At 44.9% G+C, this 18773-nt stretch overlaps 1 protein-coding gene across 1 annotated transcript; it reads left to right on the top strand.

The window, feature by feature from the left end:
- Positions 1 to 282: 282 nt before the first annotated feature.
- TYMS (thymidylate synthetase) lies at positions 283 to 18690 on the top strand. Its single transcript, XM_047793869.1, has 7 exons — positions 283 to 593; positions 2925 to 2998; positions 5527 to 5701; positions 14477 to 14578; positions 15269 to 15444; positions 16071 to 16142; positions 18020 to 18690. Exons 1-7 carry the CDS (start codon positions 386 to 388, stop codon positions 18155 to 18157), a joined length of 945 nt encoding a protein of 314 aa, XP_047649825.1. The 5' UTR covers positions 283 to 385; the 3' UTR covers positions 18158 to 18690.
- Positions 18691 to 18773: the final 83 nt, after the last annotated feature.

Genomic DNA, 18773 nt, shown 5'->3' with positions numbered 1-18773 from the left:
CACCTGCAGCAGGCCCCCCTCACATCAAAACCACAGGGTTTTGTTTGTTTTCAGATTTCACCAACACGTGGAAATTGTCCCAGGCCACCGAAAGGCGCGGCCGATCCCAAAACTTTCCAAACAGAGCGTCTTTTTATTTCCTTCTGGACCAAAGGTTCTTCCGACTTGTAAAAGGGGGTAAATGCGATGCCTTTCTGGCCGGCTCTAAGCCATCTTCTGGCGCGAGGGGCGGGGCCCCACGGTTCTGGGCGGAGGCCGACACCACCTAACGGCACGGGAAGAGGCGGAGTCTCCGGAGCTTTGGCGGGAAAAGAGGCGTCGGGAAAAAGTCCTTTCTCCTTGCCTGCAGCGGTACGGTGCCTACAGCCGCGCCAGCACCCACGCCATGCCTGCTGCCGGCTCCGAACTGCCGCGCCCGCCATCGCCGCCTCCCGCGCAGGAGCAGGGCGCCGAGCCGCGGCCGCAGCCCCACGGGGAGCTGCAGTACCTGGGGCAGATCGAGCACATCCTCCGTTGCGGCTTCCGGAAGGACGACCGCACGGGCACCGGCACGCTGTCGGTGTTCGGCATGCAGGCGCGCTACAGCCTGAGAGGTGACGCGGGCTGGCGGCGGGCAGCCGGCGAGCGCGCCCGGTGCGCGCGGTGCTGCGGTGGGGGAGGGGAGCGGGCGGGAGAGGCTAGGCCCGCCCACGCTTAGTCCTAACCTAACTCCATGCGGAGGGGAAGCGGCCTTGGCCCCCGAAACTGAAGCTTGGATCTGAGAAGTGATTTGCGTAGGGTCTCACGCCCTGGAGGGATAGAGTTGGGAGGTAAAACTCGGTCCTCTGGCTCTTAATCACCCTGTTAAGCTGTCTCCCCACGGTGGCCACTACCCTGCAGTTCTTGCCCCAGACTAGAGAGTGGGAGAGGATCTGCCCGGGCTTGACCCAGGCCTGGGCTGCAGGGCCCCTCCTCTTCCCTCCGCCGCTCCGCTTTGCAAGTTTTTAAAAATTGGAACGAAGATGACATGGGCGGGGCCGCGGCGGGAGAACTGGGAGGTGGGGGCGGGAACTTGTGGCTCCAGTTTTCCCACCTGATCCCTCTTAAACCTTGAAACTGGAACGTGAGAGTCCTAGTGGGATTCTTGTTCGTCTTTAGCTTTGAACAGGGTGGCTTCCAGGAAGGAGTGTGTCTTGGGGTTGTTAGGGTCAGGCTTTCAGGGGGCAGGATGGGGGTCGGCACCGGACGTCTGTCGGTGAGACAGGTGTGGAGGGTGGTTTTGAGTGGGGGAACCCTCTTAATTGAAGCAGATTCACTCCGGTCAGGAGAGAAACTCTGCACCGCACACCCATTCTGCAGACTGGAAAATACAGGGCTGCAGTGGTCGCTCTGGCTTGCACAGCTAGAGGGGGGGTTATTCTGGGCACTGGGGATCCACCTTCCTGCTGGCTCCAGTTCAGTGGCCTCCTGTGAGCCACAGACCTTATTTTTACTCCAGCCTCTCTGCTTAGACCTTGGGCAAGTTGCTTAACCTCTCTGATCTTCAACTTCCTCGTTTGTTCAAAATGGAGGAAATAATCCTCAAAATGGAGGGGAATAGGTGCTCGAAGAAGCTATCCTTGTCACATGAATATCACCTGTACAGCTGATAATGTGGACTGAATAGATACTGAATTTAGAGATGAGCTTTTACATTTGTCTCTATTGGATGATGCAAACTTAATGTATTACCCGTCCTGGTGCCTGTAAAATTGAGATCATAATGGAGCCTCAAGGAGGGTTGTTTTGAGGATTGAATAGGATCATGCATATCAAGTGTTTAAACAGGTAACTTTTTTTTTTTTTAATGTTTTTTTTGGAGTTCCCATCATGGCTCAGTGGTTAACGAACCCAACTAGGAACCATGAGGTTTCGGGTTCCATCCCTGGCCTCGCTCAGTGGGTTAAGGATCCGGCGTTGTCGTGAGCTGTGGTGTAGGTCGCATTCGCGGCTCGGATTCCGAGTTGCTGTGGCTGTGGTGTAGACCGGCGGCTACAGCTCCGATTAGACCTCTAGTCTGGGAACCTCCATGTGCCATGGGAACAGCCCTAGAAAAGATAAAAAGAAAAAAAAAATCCGTTAACCCACTGAGAGAGGCCAGGGGTTGAACCCAAAACCTCATGGTTCCTAGTCAGATTCGTTAACTACTGAGCCACGATGGGAACTCCTGTTTTTATTTTTTTGTTTTTTATTTTATTTTTTCTTTTTAGGGCTGCATCGCGGCATATGGAGGTTCCCAGGCTAGGGGTGGAATCAGAGCCACAGCTGCTGGCCTACACCGCAGTAATAGCAATGCCAGATCCTTAACCCACAGATAGAGATCAGGAATCAAACTCGGCAACCTCTCGGTTCCTAGTCAGATTTGTTTTTGCTGCGCCACGACAGGAACTCCTAGGTAATTGTTTTTAGTACACTTAAAAAATTTGAGGTTAGTTTTCCTTGCAAATACTTAATGATTTAGTTGGCCAAGGCAATAGCCATTACCCCCTGGTGGTGAGCAAGTTTTCCCTGGTAGGGTAGCCAGAGAATAGGAGCCTTCAGGCTTTGTCCTGGGGCACATTTGTGGGTTATCTTCACACCTCTACAGAGGGTCCACATTACTGGGTGGTGGGTGGTAGCTCTTTCCCTGTCCACATGGGCATCCCTGCCTTCCCCCCCCCCCCACATCTCTGTGGAATTCCTGGGTCTCGTGATCTCAGTCTGAATTGTGTCACTGACTTGAGGCTGCAGCCTGGGAGCTCCACGCTGATTCAGGGGCGCCCACAGGGCAGAAGTTATTATAATTTTCCAGCTGCTCTGTGGTTACCCCAGGGCCTTAGGTTCTGGGGCAGTTGGCTTCCACAGAGAAAGGTGGATGGCATGTTCTGTTTCCCCATTTTGAAATTATGTGGCAATCTGTTTTCCAGATCAGTTTCCTCTGCTGACAACCAAACGTGTTTTCTGGAAGGGTGTTTTGGAGGAGTTGCTGTGGTTTATCAAGGTAAAGAAGTTGCTGCTGTTGGAAATCAGTAGTCTGTTCTCAATATAGCACCGGTGAGATTGTTTTAGAAGTCACATCAGGGAGTTCCCGTTGTGGCGCAGTGGTTAACAAATCCGACTAGGAACCATGAGGTTGCGGGTTCAGTCCCTGCCCTTGCTCAGTGGGTTAGGGATCTGGCGTTGCCGTGAGCTGTGGTGTAGGTTGCAGACGCGGCTTGGATCCCGCGTTGCTGTGGCTCTGGTGTAGGCCAATGGCTACAGCTCCGATTGGACCCCTAGCCTGGGAACCTCCATATGCCGCGGGAGCGGCCCAAGAAATAGCAAAAAGACAAAAAAAAAAAAAGAAGTCACATCATACCACTCCTGGCTTAAAGCCCTTACTGGCTCCCATCTCACTCAGTAGAAGACAAGGCCCTTATCATCCTGTCTCAGCTTTGGCCTCAGCCAGAGTCCTGCTTACTCTGCTTCTCCCACCCTGGCCTCTTTGCTAGTCTTTGAGCAAACTGGGACATTGCCACCTGGTGCTTGGGCACCCTCGGAGCTCCATGGACCTCACCCCACTATGTAGCATGACTCACTCCCTCATCTTGAAGCTTCTGCTCAGTGAGTGAGCTTTCCCTACCTCTCCATCTAAGACTGATCACCCCCCATACCCTATCCTCCCACCCCTTGTTTCCTCTGTATGTATGGTATATATAACTAAATTGTGTTATAAGCTCCATGAGGGCAGAGCCTTTATTTCTCTTGTCCACTGTTGCATCCCCTAGAACTCAGCCTGCTACACAGTAGGCACTCAACATGGATTGATCACTGAATATGGACCCCAGCTATGTTCTCGTGTTGGTGTGAAAGCTAGAAGGGTCTCTTGAGTAACAAGCTACAGCGCTGTGATGACAGGCAGCAGCCACACCTGAGCTTCCTCTCGCTACATCTCCTGGTTCAAACTAGTAATATCCTGGCCTGCACTGGCCAGAGGCTGCCTGAGGAGATGGGCTCTATTGTGGGCCAGGCTAGGGGTCAGGGGCACTTCTGTGGCTTGTATAGTCTTGGGCCAAAGCAGTCCCAAGACCTCTTAACACACTTTAGAAAAGGTTGGTTTATTTATTTTTGCCTTTTTAGGACCGCATCCACGGCATATGAAGGTTCCCAGGCTAGGGGTTGAATTGGAACTGTAGCTGCTGGCCTACACCATGGCTACAGCAACACAGGATCCAAACCACGTCTGCAACCTGCATCATAGCTCATAGCAATGCCAGGATCTTTAACCCACTGAGCGATCAAACCTGCGTCCTCATGGATATTAGTCAGATTCACTTCTGCTGAGCCATGACAGGAACTCCTAGAAAAGGTTTAAACTTGGATCCAATTTAATCTTCCTCAGTTCTATATTCTTGGGGCATTTTCTTCTCTGTTGGCCTTTCTCATCTGACAATGAGTCTTAACATCCAAATATATCATCACAAGTCTTGGAAGAGGACATTTATAAACCAGCTAGAGCCCAGTCTGGATGGATGGGAAGGGGAAACTTCTGAAGCAACATGTGAAAGAGAAATGAGTTGTTGGAAGTGGAAAAAAAAAAGCTGGTACAAACTCAATAACAGAAAGTGAGGAACTAAAATGCCCAGAAATAAAATGCATTCACTTGTTTTATTTTTAAGCTTGAGTGCAGGATTCTAATAAATCCTTACCAGGAACATATCAGTCCTGCCTCCGATGTAGTCACTCCATGGATGACTCAAAAAATACAGGAGTCAGAATGTATCTACACTTCAGCTGGGATCTTTGGGCAAGGTGGAAATAGGTCATATTATCTACTCCTTACTCCTTGTGATATGTATGGGGATTACTACTGCTGTGCTCTTTTTTAGATGCAGACATTGAGGCTAGAGGGGGCAGAGAGCTGGTCAGAAGAGGAGGGAGGAGAGGGCAGGCATGGAGCCCAGGTGTATGCATCCTCGTAGCCTTGCTTGTAGCCATTACAGCACATCATACCCAGAGGGCAGTGGGCTCTGTACTTGATCTGGATGCACTATCAGGATACAGGTTAGGATAGCACGGGCCAAATCTAATGAGATGAGAAACATAAAAGAAAGCTTGTACTTGGCACCCCCAAAATCCCTCCAAAAACCCAAGTATGGGTAGGGGGCAAGCATAACTTGATAGTGGCACTTGTAAGATATATGAATGATATGTTTGCCAGAAAAGCAGATACTGATTAGGCCAATAGGTGGAAGTATCCTATACACCAGGCCTACGATACAAGCAGATTGCATGTGAGGCATTAGACTCATTCTGGGGTATCACATTTAGACATAGAACTGTTAGATGAGATGGGAATAGTTAAAGGGATTGGAGAGAGTGATCCCAAAGAAGGGATCAGACTGAGCTGGGGCCCCCAGAAAGTTCGGGCTGGGACCAGCCTGCTTGACGGTGCCTGTCTTCCATCAGCACAGGCTTGTAGGCTCTTGGGGGATCGACTCCTGATGGCACAGAAGTCACCAGATGCCTGTTACCTCTCATCTCTTCCAGGGATCCACAAACGCTAAGGAACTGTCCTCCAAGGGAGTGAAAATCTGGGATGCCAATGGGTCCCGAGATTTCTTGGACAGCCTGGGATTCTCCTCCAGAGAAGAAGGGGATTTAGGCCCTGTTTATGGCTTTCAGTGGAGGCATTTTGGAGCTGAATACAAAGATATGAATTCAGGTGAGGCAAGAGTGTGATCCTGGATTTCCTGAGTACCTGTCAGGGCCTGAGTTTGCTATATTGTTACACGTGAAGTCTGGGGGATAGGAAGCAGTGTCACTCTGACCTTGTGAGGAGCTGGGATCACACACTTGGCGGTCAGCACTTGCTGGGTCTCAGCACCTTCTGTACCTTGTTTCATAAGCAGGTAGTGACATGGTTGGTAGTTGGTCATTGTGTTGGGGAGTGAGAGTCCCAGAGATTGCCTCGTGGCCACCTTATGATCTCCCTTTTCAAGACTGAGCCACCCAGCACACTATTTGGTGCTGAGTGACAGCACCAGTTTTAGGTCACCCTCTCCTCCCCGCCCTGCTGGGATGGAGGAAGATGAAACATCTCACTCCTGGATGTCCTCCCTCTGTTACTTGATGTCACCACTTGCTGAGTGTCACAGAGCCCAGCCCAGGTCCTTTGACTCTTCCTGGCCCCCTGTCCTTAAGTCAGGAGTTGTAAAAGCAAATGCCTGCCTCAGGGGGTGTGAGTGTGTGTATGCATGAATACATGCACACAGGAAATAACAGTTTGCTGGCTTGGCAGTGACCTGGAGGGCATACCCCATCTAAATGGGACAGTCATTTAGCTTTAGCCAGCTGGAGGGATCTGGGCCTGACATTGTCAAGTTCTTCATTAATAGCCTAAAACGTGAAGTTGACAACTTCAGTAAGTTAAATCCTGTGCGGACCTGGTCTAGGGCAAATTCACAGAGACTGAGAGTGGAAGGTGTTTGCCAGGTGCTTGGGGGAGGGGTGGGGAGTTGTTGTTTAAGAAGATCTACAATGGATAGTGATGATGGTTGCACAAAATTGGGAATGTACTTAATGCATACTTTGAAACAGTTAAAACGATGAATGTAATATTATATAAATTTTGGCACACACCAAAAAAAGCTGTGTGGGCCAAACTATTTCTGCAGGTCAATGGTCCAGTGGTCAGTCTATCCTAGGACCTCCCTCAGATGTGAGGCTATACCCCTGGCTTAATTGTGCCTTAAATCCTGCCTAGTGTTCAATTATTTATTCTAGCTTGGAGGGCCGAATGAAGATATGGCTTTAAAGTTATATGAATGCTTAGCTGTTGGATTTCAGTATACGAATTTGTCTCTTTGTTTTAATTTTCACCCTGAAATAGTTATGGATTCACAGGAAGTTGCAAAAACAAAAAACAAAAAAATCTTGTAAACTCTCACATAAATTAACATTGGTAAAACCTACAATGCTTATTAGATTTCTCCAGTTTTACATGTGATTGTTTGTATGTGCACAGTTTTAGCACATGTAGATTTAAGTGATCACCACCACAATCAAGATACAGAACTATTCCATCACAGTTCATCTTTTTTGTCTTTTTAGGGCTGCACCCACAGAGGTTCCCAGGCTAGGGATTGAATTGGAGCTGTAGCCACCAGCCTGCACCACAGCCACGCCAGATCCAAGCCACATCTGTGACCTGCACCACAGCTCACGGCAATGCCGGATCCTTAACTCACTGAGCGAGACCAGGGATTGAACCTGCATCCTCATAGTGATCCTTAGTGATGTTGAAAATCTGTATGTCTTCTTTGGAGAATTGCCTGTTTAGATCTTGTGCTCTTTTTTTGATAAGGTTTGGTTTTTTGGTATTGAGCTGCAGTAGGTATTTATATATTTTGAAAATTAATCCCTTGTCAGTCGCTTCATTTGCAGATATTTTCTTCCATTCACGAGCTGTCTTTTCGTTTCGTTTAGAGTTTCCTTCGCTGTGCAAAAGCTTTTAAGTTTAATCAGGTCCCATTTGTTTATCTTTGTTTTTATTGTCATTACTCTTAAGAGGGAGATCTGAGAAGATATTACTGAGGTTTATGTTGGAGAGTGTTTGACCTATGTTTTCTTCTAAGAGTTTTATAGTATCCAGTCTTATATTTAATTTTTTTAATCCTTTTTGAATTTATTTTAATGCATGGCGTTAGGGGGTGTTCTAATGTGATTCTTTTACATGTAGCTGGCTAGTTTTCCCAGCATCACTTATTGAAGGGACTGTCTTTTTCCATTTTATATCCATGCCTCCTTTGTCATAGATTAGTTGACTGTAGGTGTGTGGGTTTAAATCTAGGCTTTCTATCCTGTTCTACTGATCTATACTTCTGTTTTTGTGCCCGTACTATACTTTTTGATGACTTAGCTTTGTAGTGTAGTCAGAAGTCAGGGAGCCTGGTTTCCTCCAGCTTGATTTTTCTTTCTCAGGATTTCTTTGGCTATTCTGAGTTTTTCATGCTTCCAAACAAACTTTAAAATATTTTGTTCTGGAGTTCCCGTGGTGGCGCAGTGGTTAACGAATCCGACTAGGAACCATGAGGTTGCGGGTTCGATCCCTGCCCTTGCTCAGTGGGTTAAAGATCCAGCGTTGCCGTGAACTGTGGTGTAGGTCGCAGACGCGGCTCGGATCCCGCGTTGCTGTGGCTCTGGTGTAGGCTGGTGGCTACGGCTCTGATTAGACCCCTAGCCTGGGAACCTCCATATGCCGCAGGAGTGGCCCAAGAAATGGCAAAAAGACAAAAAAAAAAAAGTTAAAATATTTTGTTCTAGTTCTGTGAAAAATGCAGCTGGTAATTTCATAGAGATTCCATTGAATCTGTAGATTGCCTTGGGTAGTAGAGTCATTTTAACAATATTCGTTCTTCCAGTCCAAGAGCATGGTGTATCTTTCCATCTGTTTGTGTCATCTTTGATTTCGTTCATTACCATCTTATAGTTCTCAGAAACCAGGTCTTTGTCTCTTTAGGTAGGTTTTATTCCTAAGGGTTTTTTTGTGGTTTTGTTTTGTTTTCTTTGATGCAATGGTAAATGGGACTGTTAGCCAAATTTCTCTTTCTGATCTTTCATTTTAGTATATACAAGTGCAATTGATTTCTGTGTATTAATTTTGTATCCTGCAACTTTACCAAATTTATTGATGAGCTCTAACATTTTTCTGGTAGTATCTTTAGAATTTTCTAGGTAAAATGTCATTTGTAAACAGTGATAGTTTTACTTCTTCCTTTCCAATTTGGATTCCTTTTATTTTTCTTTTCTGAAAACCATGGCTAGGACTTCCAAAACTATGTTAAATAGTAGTGGTGAGAGCAGACATCCTTTTCTTAGTTCCTGATCTTAGTGGGAATTCTTTCAGCTTTTCACCATTGAGAATGATGTTAGTTGTGGGTCTGTCACAATAAGGCCTTTATTATGTTGAGGTAGGTTCCCTCTATGCCCACTTTCTGAAGGGTTATCAGAAATTGGTGTTGGTATTTGTCAGAAGCTTTTTTGGCATCTCTTGAGAGGATCATATGGTTTTTATTTTTTAGTTTGTTAATGTGGTGTATCACACTGATTGATTTGCAGATATTGAAAAATCCTTGCATCCCTGGATAAATCCCACTTGATCATGGTATATGATCCTTTTAGTATATTACTGGATTTGATTTGCTGTATTTTGTTGAGGATTTTTGCATCTATGTTCATCAGTAAAATTGGCCTGTAATTTTCTTTTTGTTGTTGTTGTATCTTTGGTTTTGGTATCAGGGTGATGGTGGCCTCAGAATGAGTTCGGGGAGTTCCCATGGCGGCTCAGTGCCGACTAGGAACCATGACGTTGCAGATTCCACCCCTGGCCTCGCTCAGTGTGTTAAGGATCTGGCGTTGTGGTGAGCTATGGTGTAGGTCACAGACGAGGCTCAGATCTGATGTTGCTGTGGCTGTGGCATAGGCCGGCAGCTATAGCTCTGATTGGGCCCCTAGCCTGGGAACCTCTATGTGCTGTGAGTGTGTCTCCCCCCCCAAAAAAAGAAAATGAGTTTGGGAGTATTCCTTCCTCTGTAATTTTTTTGGAATAGTTTCAGAAGGATAGGTGTTGGCTTTTTTCTAAATGTTCCATAGAATTTGCCTGTGAAGCCACCTGGTCCTGGACTTTTGTTTGTTGGAAGTTTTTAATCACAGTTTCAATTTCAGTACTTGTGATTGGTCTTTTCATCTTTTCTATTTCTTCTTAGTTTAATCTTGGAAGATTATGCTTTTCTAAGAATTTGTCCATTTCTTATAAGTTATCCATTTTATTGGCATATAGTTGCTTGTAGTAGTCTCTTATGATTCTTTGTATTTCTGGGACGTCCATTATACCTTCTTCTTTTTCACTTCTAATTTTATTGATTTGAGTCCTCTTTTTTTTCTTGAGTCTGGCTAAGAGTTTATCAATTTTGTTGATCTTTTCAAAGAACCAGCCTTTTTTTTTTTTTGCTTTTAAGGGCTGCACCCATGATGTATGGAAGTTCCCAAGCTAGGGGTCAAATCAGAGCTGCAGATGCCAGCCTATGCCACAGCCACAGCAACACAAGATTTGAGCTGCATTTGCGACCTACACCACGGCTCTCACAGCAAGGCCGTATCCTTAACCCGCAGAGAGAGGACAGGAATCAAACCCTCGTCCTCATGGATACTAGTCAGGTTTGTTACCATTGAACCATGACGTAAGTTCCAGAACCAGCTTTGAGTTTCATTGATCATTTCTATGGTTTTCTTTGTTTCTATTTCATTTATTTCTGCTCTAATCTTTACTATTTCTTTCCTTCTGCTAACTTTGTGTTTTGTCTGTACTTCTTTCTCTCGTTGCTTTAGGTGTAAAGTTAGGTTGTTTATTTGAGCTTTCTCTTGTTTCCTGAGGTGGGCTTGCATTGCTATAAACTTTCCTTCTAGAACTGCTTTTGCTGCATCCCATAGGTCTTGGATTGTTGTGTCTTCATTGTCATTTGCTTCTAGGTATTTTTAAATTTCCTCTTTGATTTCTTTATTGATCCATTGGTAGTTTATTAGCGTGTTTTTTTAGTCTCCACATGTTTGTGTTTTTGCTTTTTTAGGGCCACACCAGCAGCATATGGAAGTTGCCAGGCTAGGGGTCAATCAAAGCTGCCCACCACAGCAACGCTGGATCCGAGTCCTGTATGTGACGTACACTGTAGCTCACAGCAAAGCCAGAGCCACTTAACCCACTGAATGAGGCCCGGGATTGAACATACAACCTCATGGATACTAATCAAGTTCATTACCACTGAACCACAATAGGAACTTGTTTGTGTTTTTTTGTAGTTTTTTTTCTTATTGTTGATTTCTAGTCATAGTGTTGTGGTTGGAAAAGATGCTTGATGTGGTTTCAATTTTCTTAAATTTACTGAGGTTTGATTTGTGGCCCAGAATGTGATCTATCCCAGAGAATGTTCCATGTGCACTTGAGAAGAATGTGTATTCTGCTGCTTTTGGATGGAATAGTCTATAAATATGTATTAAGTCCATCTGGTCTAATGCATCATTTAAGACCTGTGTTTCCTTGTTGATTTTCTGTCTGGGTGATCTGTCCATTGCTATAAGTGGGATGTTAAAGTCCCCCAATACTACTGTGTTGTTGTCAATTTCTCCTTTTAAGGCTGTTAGCAATTGCCTTTTATATTGAGGTGATCCTGTGTTTGTGCATATGTATTTACAGTTGTTACATCTTCTTGGGTTGATCCTTTGATCATTATGTAATGTCCTTCTTTGTCTCTTACAACATTCTATAATATAATAAAAGGTCTATTTCTTATAGTATAAGGTCTAATTTGTCTGATATGAGTATTGCTACTCCAGATTGCTTCTGATTTCCATTTGCATGGAGTATTTTCTTCCATCCTCTCACTTTCAGTTTATATGTATACCTAGAACTGAAGTGGGTATCCTGAAGACCACATATATATGGGTCTTGTTTTTGTATCCATTCAGCCAGTCTGTGTCTTTTGGTTGGGGAATTTAGTCCATTTACATTTAAGGTAATTCTTGATAATGGATGCTCATACTGTTAATTGTTTGGATTTGTTTTTGTTGGTCTTTTTTCTTCCTTTCTTGTTCTCCTGTGGTTTGATGACCATCTTTAATGTTGTGTTTGGGTTTTTTTCTTTTTTGTATCTATTGTAGATTTTTGGTTTGCAGTTAGCATGAAGTTTTGATATAGGAATACACACACACACACACACAAGATTGTTTTAAGTTGCTGATCTCTAAATTGCAAATGCCTCTCCAGTATCCTGCATTTGTACTCTCCTCTCGATTTCTGGTTTTGGTGGCATATTTGTGTGTGGATGATTTCCCACCTTTACCATATGTATGCCTTTACTGGTGAGGCTTGTCATTTATAATTTTTTTGTTTCTAGTTGTGGCCCTTTCTTTTCCATCTAGAGAAGTTCCTTTAGTATTCATCATAAAGCTGGTTTAGTGGTGCTGAATTCTCTTAGCTTTTGCTCATCTGTAAAGCTTTTGATTTCTCCTTCAAATCTGTATGAGAGCCTTGCTTGGTAAAGTAATCTTGGTTGGAGGTTTTTTCCTTTCATCACTTTAAGTATATCTTGCCACTCCCTTCTGGCCTGCAGAGTTTCTTCTGAAAACTCAGCCAAGAACCTTATTGGGGTTGCCGTGTATGTTATTTGTTTCTTTTCCCTAGCTGCTTTCAGTGTTTTCCTTTGTCTTTAATTTTGGTCAGTTTGATTAATACGCATCTCAGGATGTTCCTCTTTGGGTTTATTTTATATGGTATTCTTTGTGCTTCCTGGATTTAAGTGATTCCTTTCCCATGTTAGGAAAATCTTTGCTATTATCTCTTTAAATATTTTCTCTGGCCCTTTGTCTCTTCTCCCCTGGCACCTCTATAATACGGATGTTGGTGCATTTAATGTTGTCCCAGAGTTTTCTTAGACTGTCTTCATTTCTTCTCTTTTCCACATCAGTGATTTCCACCAGTCTGTCCTCCACCTTGCGTATTTGTTCTTCTGCCTCCTATATTCTCCTGTTGGTTCCTTCTAGTGAATTTTTATTTTAGTTACTGTATTTTGCATCTCTGCTTGCTTAATCTTTAAATCTTCTATTTCTTCAATGTTTCTCATAATTTATCAGTCTTTGCCTCGTTTATTTCCAAAATCTTGAATCATTTTTACTATCATTAGTCTAAAATCTTTTTCTTGGGAATTGCTTAGCCAGATCACTTAGCTGTTTTTCTGGCATTTTTTCTCTTTTCCTTTATCTGGGTCATAATTCTCTGCCTTTTCATTTTGTGTAGATTTTTTTGGTGTGGTCTCCTTACTATAGGCAATAAATAGTGTAGCCTCTCTTGCTCCTGATGTCTGCCCCTTGTGGCTGAAGTTGGTACAGGGGCTTGCTGCAGGCTTCCAGATGGGAGGGACAGGTGCCTGCCCACTGGTAGGTGGAGGTGATTGCTAACCCTCTGGTGGGTGGGGCTTTGTCTCTGGGTGTGATTAGAGGCAGTTGTGTGCCTGGAGGGTCTTTAGGCAGCCTGTTTGCTATGGGTGGGGCTGTGTTCTCACCCAGTTTGTTGTTTTGCCTGGGGCTTCTCAGCCCTGATGGGTGGTAGGGCAAGATTTTTTCCAAATGGCCACCTCTAGAGGAGTTCACGCTGATGATTATTCCTGAGACCTTTGCCTCCAATGTCCTTCCCCCACAATGAGCCATAGTCACCCCCTGTTTTCCCAGAAGATCCTCCAAGATCTGCAGTTAGTTCCAACCCAGATTCTTATGGAGTCTCTGCTTCGCCCTGGGACCCAGTGCACATGTAAGCCTCTGTGTGTCTTTCAAAAGTGCAGTCTCTTTGTCCCCCAGTCCCGTGGAGCTCCTGTGCACAAGCCCTCCTCGCCCTCAATGCCAAATACTCCAGGGGCTCCTCCTCCCAATGCCAAACATCCTGACATGGGGCTTGGAACTCTAATACTCCTGTGGGTGAGTCTTTCTAGTCTGGGGTTGCCCACCCAGCAGGTATAGGATTGCTTCTATCACATAGGCACCCCTCCTACTGTCTTGATGTGGCTTGTCTTTTGGCACAGCCTATCTTTTTTGGTAGTTTCCAGTCAGTTTTGTTGATGGTTGTTCAGCAGTTGGTTGTAATTTTGTTGTTTTCATGAGAGAAGGTGAGCTGCGATCCTTCTACTCTGCCATTTACTTAATCTCATCCCCCAGTTCATCTTTTTAAAAATCTTTGATGTTATGTTTTTGGAACTGTGGTTGGGACAGGACTTTTTTCTCCAATAAGCAGAAGTTTAACCAGAGGGGATAAGTCGTTCCGCACAGCTCAATTCCAGGCCCCTTTCAGAAGGAGGCAAGGAATTAAAGTCCAGAGACCAGAAATGGGAGAAAGGTACAAGGTGGCATAATAATTAGAGAGATTTCCTGATATTTACAAGTCAGCAGGTGTTTAGCTGTTAAATTGTAACTTTAAGGGGGGGATAGTAAGGGTGGTGTCTAGAAGACAGAAGCGAGTTGTCCTCTGTTAGCTGGACTGTGCATGTGAAGGGTACATCCCACTGAAGATGCAGCACTGTGCCAGCAGCAAAGTATAACTACAAGAGTAGTTGATGATGTAGAGACTTAAGTCCGTGGGGACCATTGGAAGAAAGTTTGTCAAGGATGAAGGTTAGCGAAGGAGAGGAGGGATGATGGACAGCTCGGCCACGTATTTAAAGGACTCCTAAGTAGATTAAAAAAATGGACTTTGTTATGGCTCCAGAGGGCAGACCTAGGGGCCCAGACTCAACATAACCTAATGAAGTCTGAGAAATTTGTATTATTTCCTGGGTATCATGTAACCATGGGCAGCAGGGGGCTGTGGGAGGACAGAGTGATCTGCAACCTCTGAGGCCATCTCATGGGAAGCTGTGGTTACCATGTGTGGTGTTCTCTTTTCTTGCCAATTCTGCAGATTATTCAGAGCAAGGAGTAGACCAACTGCAAAAAGTGATCGACACAATCAAAACCAACCCTGACGACAGAAGAATCATCCTGTGTGCTTGGAATCCGAAAGGTTGAGAGCCATCCTCCCTTGTCCTAACTATGCCTCGTGCATATGGGAGGTGGCCCTGGGAACTCACCCCCTGCTGCATGGCTGCTGGGGTGACAGTGGGCAAGTCACACAAGGTCCCATTTTCACCTTTAGAGGTGGGGTTGGGCCCAGATAAAGTTAATTTGTGCATTTATGGGCTTTAAATTGCCTATAAAAACATACGTGCAAATTTAACACTTTAAATCGGGGCAGATGAAACTTCAGATCACCTCGACCTCACTGTTTTGGACATTTTAAACAATTGCATTGTAAAAAAAAACTCTCCCAAGGTGTACTAAGTACCCAGAATGGAATATTTGCATTTAGGATAGAGATTTTGAATACAGGAAGGCTGTGTCTGAGATGTCAATATCCTGTGGCCCCTGCAGGTAAATTCATTGTTCCTGTACTTATAGTTTGGTGCCTCAAAGGTAGCACAAGTAATTTATTTGGCTCGAATGAGAGAGCATTGCTCCATCTGTCACCACACATCCACCAAAGTCTCACGCTGATGGACAGGTCTCCACTGGCCTTATGCCATCCCTGAGTCACTGGCCCCGTGGCTCTTTCTCACCCTCTCCCCTTAGGAGGTGACTTCTATTTAACTTGGCCTAGGGCTCTGTTCTTTAAAAACCACCCCCCTCCTAACTTTCCTCTGTGCTGGCTCCTCAGATCTCCCTCTCATGGCCCTCCCCCCATGCCATGCCCTTTGCCAGTTCTACGTGGTAAATGGGGAGCTGTCCTGCCAGTTGTACCAGCGGTCGGGAGACATGGGACTGGGTGTGCCCTTCAACATCGCCAGCTACGCCCTGCTCACCTACATGATCGCACACATCACAGGCCTGAAGGTGGGCTGCTGTGGGGAGGAACGGCCGTCTCCAGCTATAAGCACTGAGCTCCTAGATCCTGTAGTGTAGAAGAACTCATTGCAGAGAATTCTGTTTCTGATGGGTTGGTTGTTTTTGTCTTTTTAGGGCTGCACCTGGGGCATATGGAGGTTCCCAGGCTAGGGGTCGAATTGGACCTGTAGCCACTGACCTCCACCACAGCCACAGCAAAGCAAGATCCAAGCCGAGTCTGTGACCTCCACCACAGCTAATGGCAACGTTGGATCCTTAACCCACTGATCAAGGCCAGGGATCAAACCTGCTAGTCAGATTCCTTTCCACTGAGCCACAACGGGAACTCCTCTGATGATTATTTAAACACGATATATGTAAATGAGGAATGACCTGGGTCACTCTGTAATTACCTTGGAGCTTTCTGTCCTCATGCGCTGTATAAACTAATGGGATTGTATAGGTTGTTTGTTATAAATTTTATGAGTCAACTTCTCAAAAGTGACGATGGTTAGATTCCTTTTGAAAAGCTTTGGGATGTCTGCATATTCTATATCATGAGTTTTTTACATGATATGTTTTAAAGGAATTCAAACTAAAGCACTGACTGTTTTGCTTTTTCCTGTGGAGTTTAGCCAGGTGACTTTGTACACACGTTGGGAGATGCCCACATTTACCTGAATCACATTGAGCCACTGAAAATACAGGTAAGAAATGCAGGGGGAGGGAGTGGGAGGGATCGGGAGCTTGGGCTTATCAGACACAACTTAGAATAGATTTACAAGGAGATCCTGCTGAATAGCATTGAGAACTTTGTCTAGATACTCATGTTGCAACAGAAGAAAGGCTGGGGGAAAAATGTAATTGTAATGTATACATGTAAGGATAACCTGACCCCCTTGCTGTACAGTGGGGGAAAAAAAAAAAAAAAAAGAAAGAAATGCATGTGTCATGCTTTAGAATTTGATACCTTCTCTTGATAAGAGCTCAGCGTGGGAAACATTCCTCATGTAAGGCATTCCCACTGGCACCGACAGAGACACGAGGACCTGCATCCACTGCTGGCCTTCGGTTTTCAGACAGCAGTGGGCAGGGACGGGGCACCCACCTCAGCAGCCATGGACCTTAACATGACAGGTGCTGTGAGGTACTAAGTACAGAACCAGAGAGGAAGGACCACCTTTGGACCAGAAGGTTTGGGACCTTCCCAGAGCTGGCTTTTTTTTTTTTTTTTTTGGTCTTTTTGCCATTTTCTTGGGCCACTCTCATGGCATAAGGAGGTTCCCAGGCTAGGGGTCTAATCAGAGCTGTAGCTGCTGGCCTTCACCCCAGCCTTAGCAACACAGGATCCGAGCCGCATCTGCAACCTACACCACAGCTCATGGCAACGCCGGATCCTTAACCCACTGAGCAAGGCCAGGGATCAAACCACAACCTCATCGTTCCTAGTCGGATTCGTTAACCACTGAGCCATGACGGGAACTCCCAGAGTTGGCATTTTAACTTGTATTTTTACTTGGAAGAGCATTTAAATGAAAATGTTTTCACTTAATTTTATGGTGAGGACTTAGGTCTGAACTCTCAAAAGTCTGTGTTTGCTTCTATAAATTATAGCAGCCATGAAAGGATGATTTGAAATGGCAATAAAAATACGGGTTTGTGCTTAATGAAACCTAAGAAAAAGCAATTCAAACCTAAAACCTCTTAGCTCCTTCCATATTAGATCTGAATTTGGAAGAGTCTTTGAGGGAACTTGGCTGCCTTTATTAGGAGGTGACTCCTGGGCTCATCCAGATACTTCTGGCAACCTGTTCAGTCTGCTCCAGTCGTGCTGCACAGGATACTGTGAGGTGGTGACCTGTGGCCAGGTCCTCATTGCCCCTGTCTCTTCATTCAGGAATCCTGGCCAGCATCCCTTTCTGTTAGTTATCAACACGTGTCATCTTGTCATGTCCTTTCTGCCAGGGACAGTTGGGATGGGATCATGGAACTCAAGTAACCATCCTGTAACTATTTTCATTAAAGTAAGAGACTATGTCCCTCCTGTCCTCAGTAAGTTTACCAAGAACAGTCGATTATAAGAGCCTGGTGATACACCAAGGCTCTTGAGACCAGTGATCCCACTGAATACCCTTTACTGTCCACGTGGGCGAGAGGACTGGTCAGCAGTGCAGACTAACCAGGGACACAGCACCTGCAGTATTAATTTCACCCCTGCAGAATAACTTTTTTTTTTTCTTAGGGCCGCACCCTCGGCATATGGAGGTTCCCAGGCGAGGGGTCCAATCAGAGCCACAGCTGCCGGCCTATACCACAGCCACAGCAACACCAGATCCGAGCCGCATCTGTGACTTAGACCAGAGCCCATGGCAATGCCAGATCCTTAACCCACTGAGCAAGGCCAGGGATCGAACCCGCAACCTCATGGTTCCTAGTCGGAGTTTCCACTGAGCCATGATGGGAACTCCCAGAATAACACTTTGTTGGTAAAATACTGTATTTGTTTCATGAAGGGCCACAGGGAGCCAAATTAAAGCAGGTTGTATGGATCTGGCAAAATAATGGCCTTTAATGCTGGTTTTAGCTTCAGCGGGAACCAAGGCCTTTCCCGAAACTCAAAATCCTTCGAAAAGTTGAGAAAATCGATGACTTCAAGGCTGAAGACTTTCAGATCGAAGGCTACAATCCTCATCCGACTATTAAAATGGAAATGGCTGTTTAGAGTGCTTTTAAAGGAGTTGTTTGAAGGATATTTACGCCCAGGTAAAAGTTCATTTTGCTCTAAAGGAGGAAGGAACTGGGTCAAAAACCTGTTGGTGATCTATCAGTTATTATTCATTAACTTTTAAGGGTGTTTCCCCTGGCAACTAGAACTGTGCTGGTTCTCTTAGTAAATATAAGGCCTCTAGTTTGGTTAAACTGAGAATGTGTGATAGACTGAGAATGTGTGATAGTGTCCAGATTGCAAATGAAGACAGGAGACAGAATTTATATACTCTGAAGAAAAATATGTATATGCTTCTCAATACCATACTCAAACGTCCCAATTCAAACTTCATGTTTTTATAAAGATGTTTTATAATTTCAGGAATTATGTTTCTATAAAGATGTTTTATAATTTCAAGAATTATATCTAACTACTCTCCCAAATTTAAGCAAACTCAGATAACACCATCCATTAGGATAATGCCTGGTGTGGTTATGAACATTTCAAACTATGTTTTATATCTTGCTATAATAAATGTTCTGTATTCATCTGTTTTTGTTTTTTTAATTCCATGTTGCCATTTATCTGCTTAGTTCCTGCCTAAAATAGATTTAACTGAACCCTCCTAAAT

This window comes from Phacochoerus africanus, chromosome 8 (genome assembly GCF_016906955.1).
Source record: "Phacochoerus africanus isolate WHEZ1 chromosome 8, ROS_Pafr_v1, whole genome shotgun sequence".
In the NCBI taxonomy this organism is placed as follows: Eukaryota; Metazoa; Chordata; class Mammalia; order Artiodactyla; family Suidae; genus Phacochoerus; species Phacochoerus africanus.
This window is presented reverse-complemented; position numbering and strand designations above follow the sequence as displayed.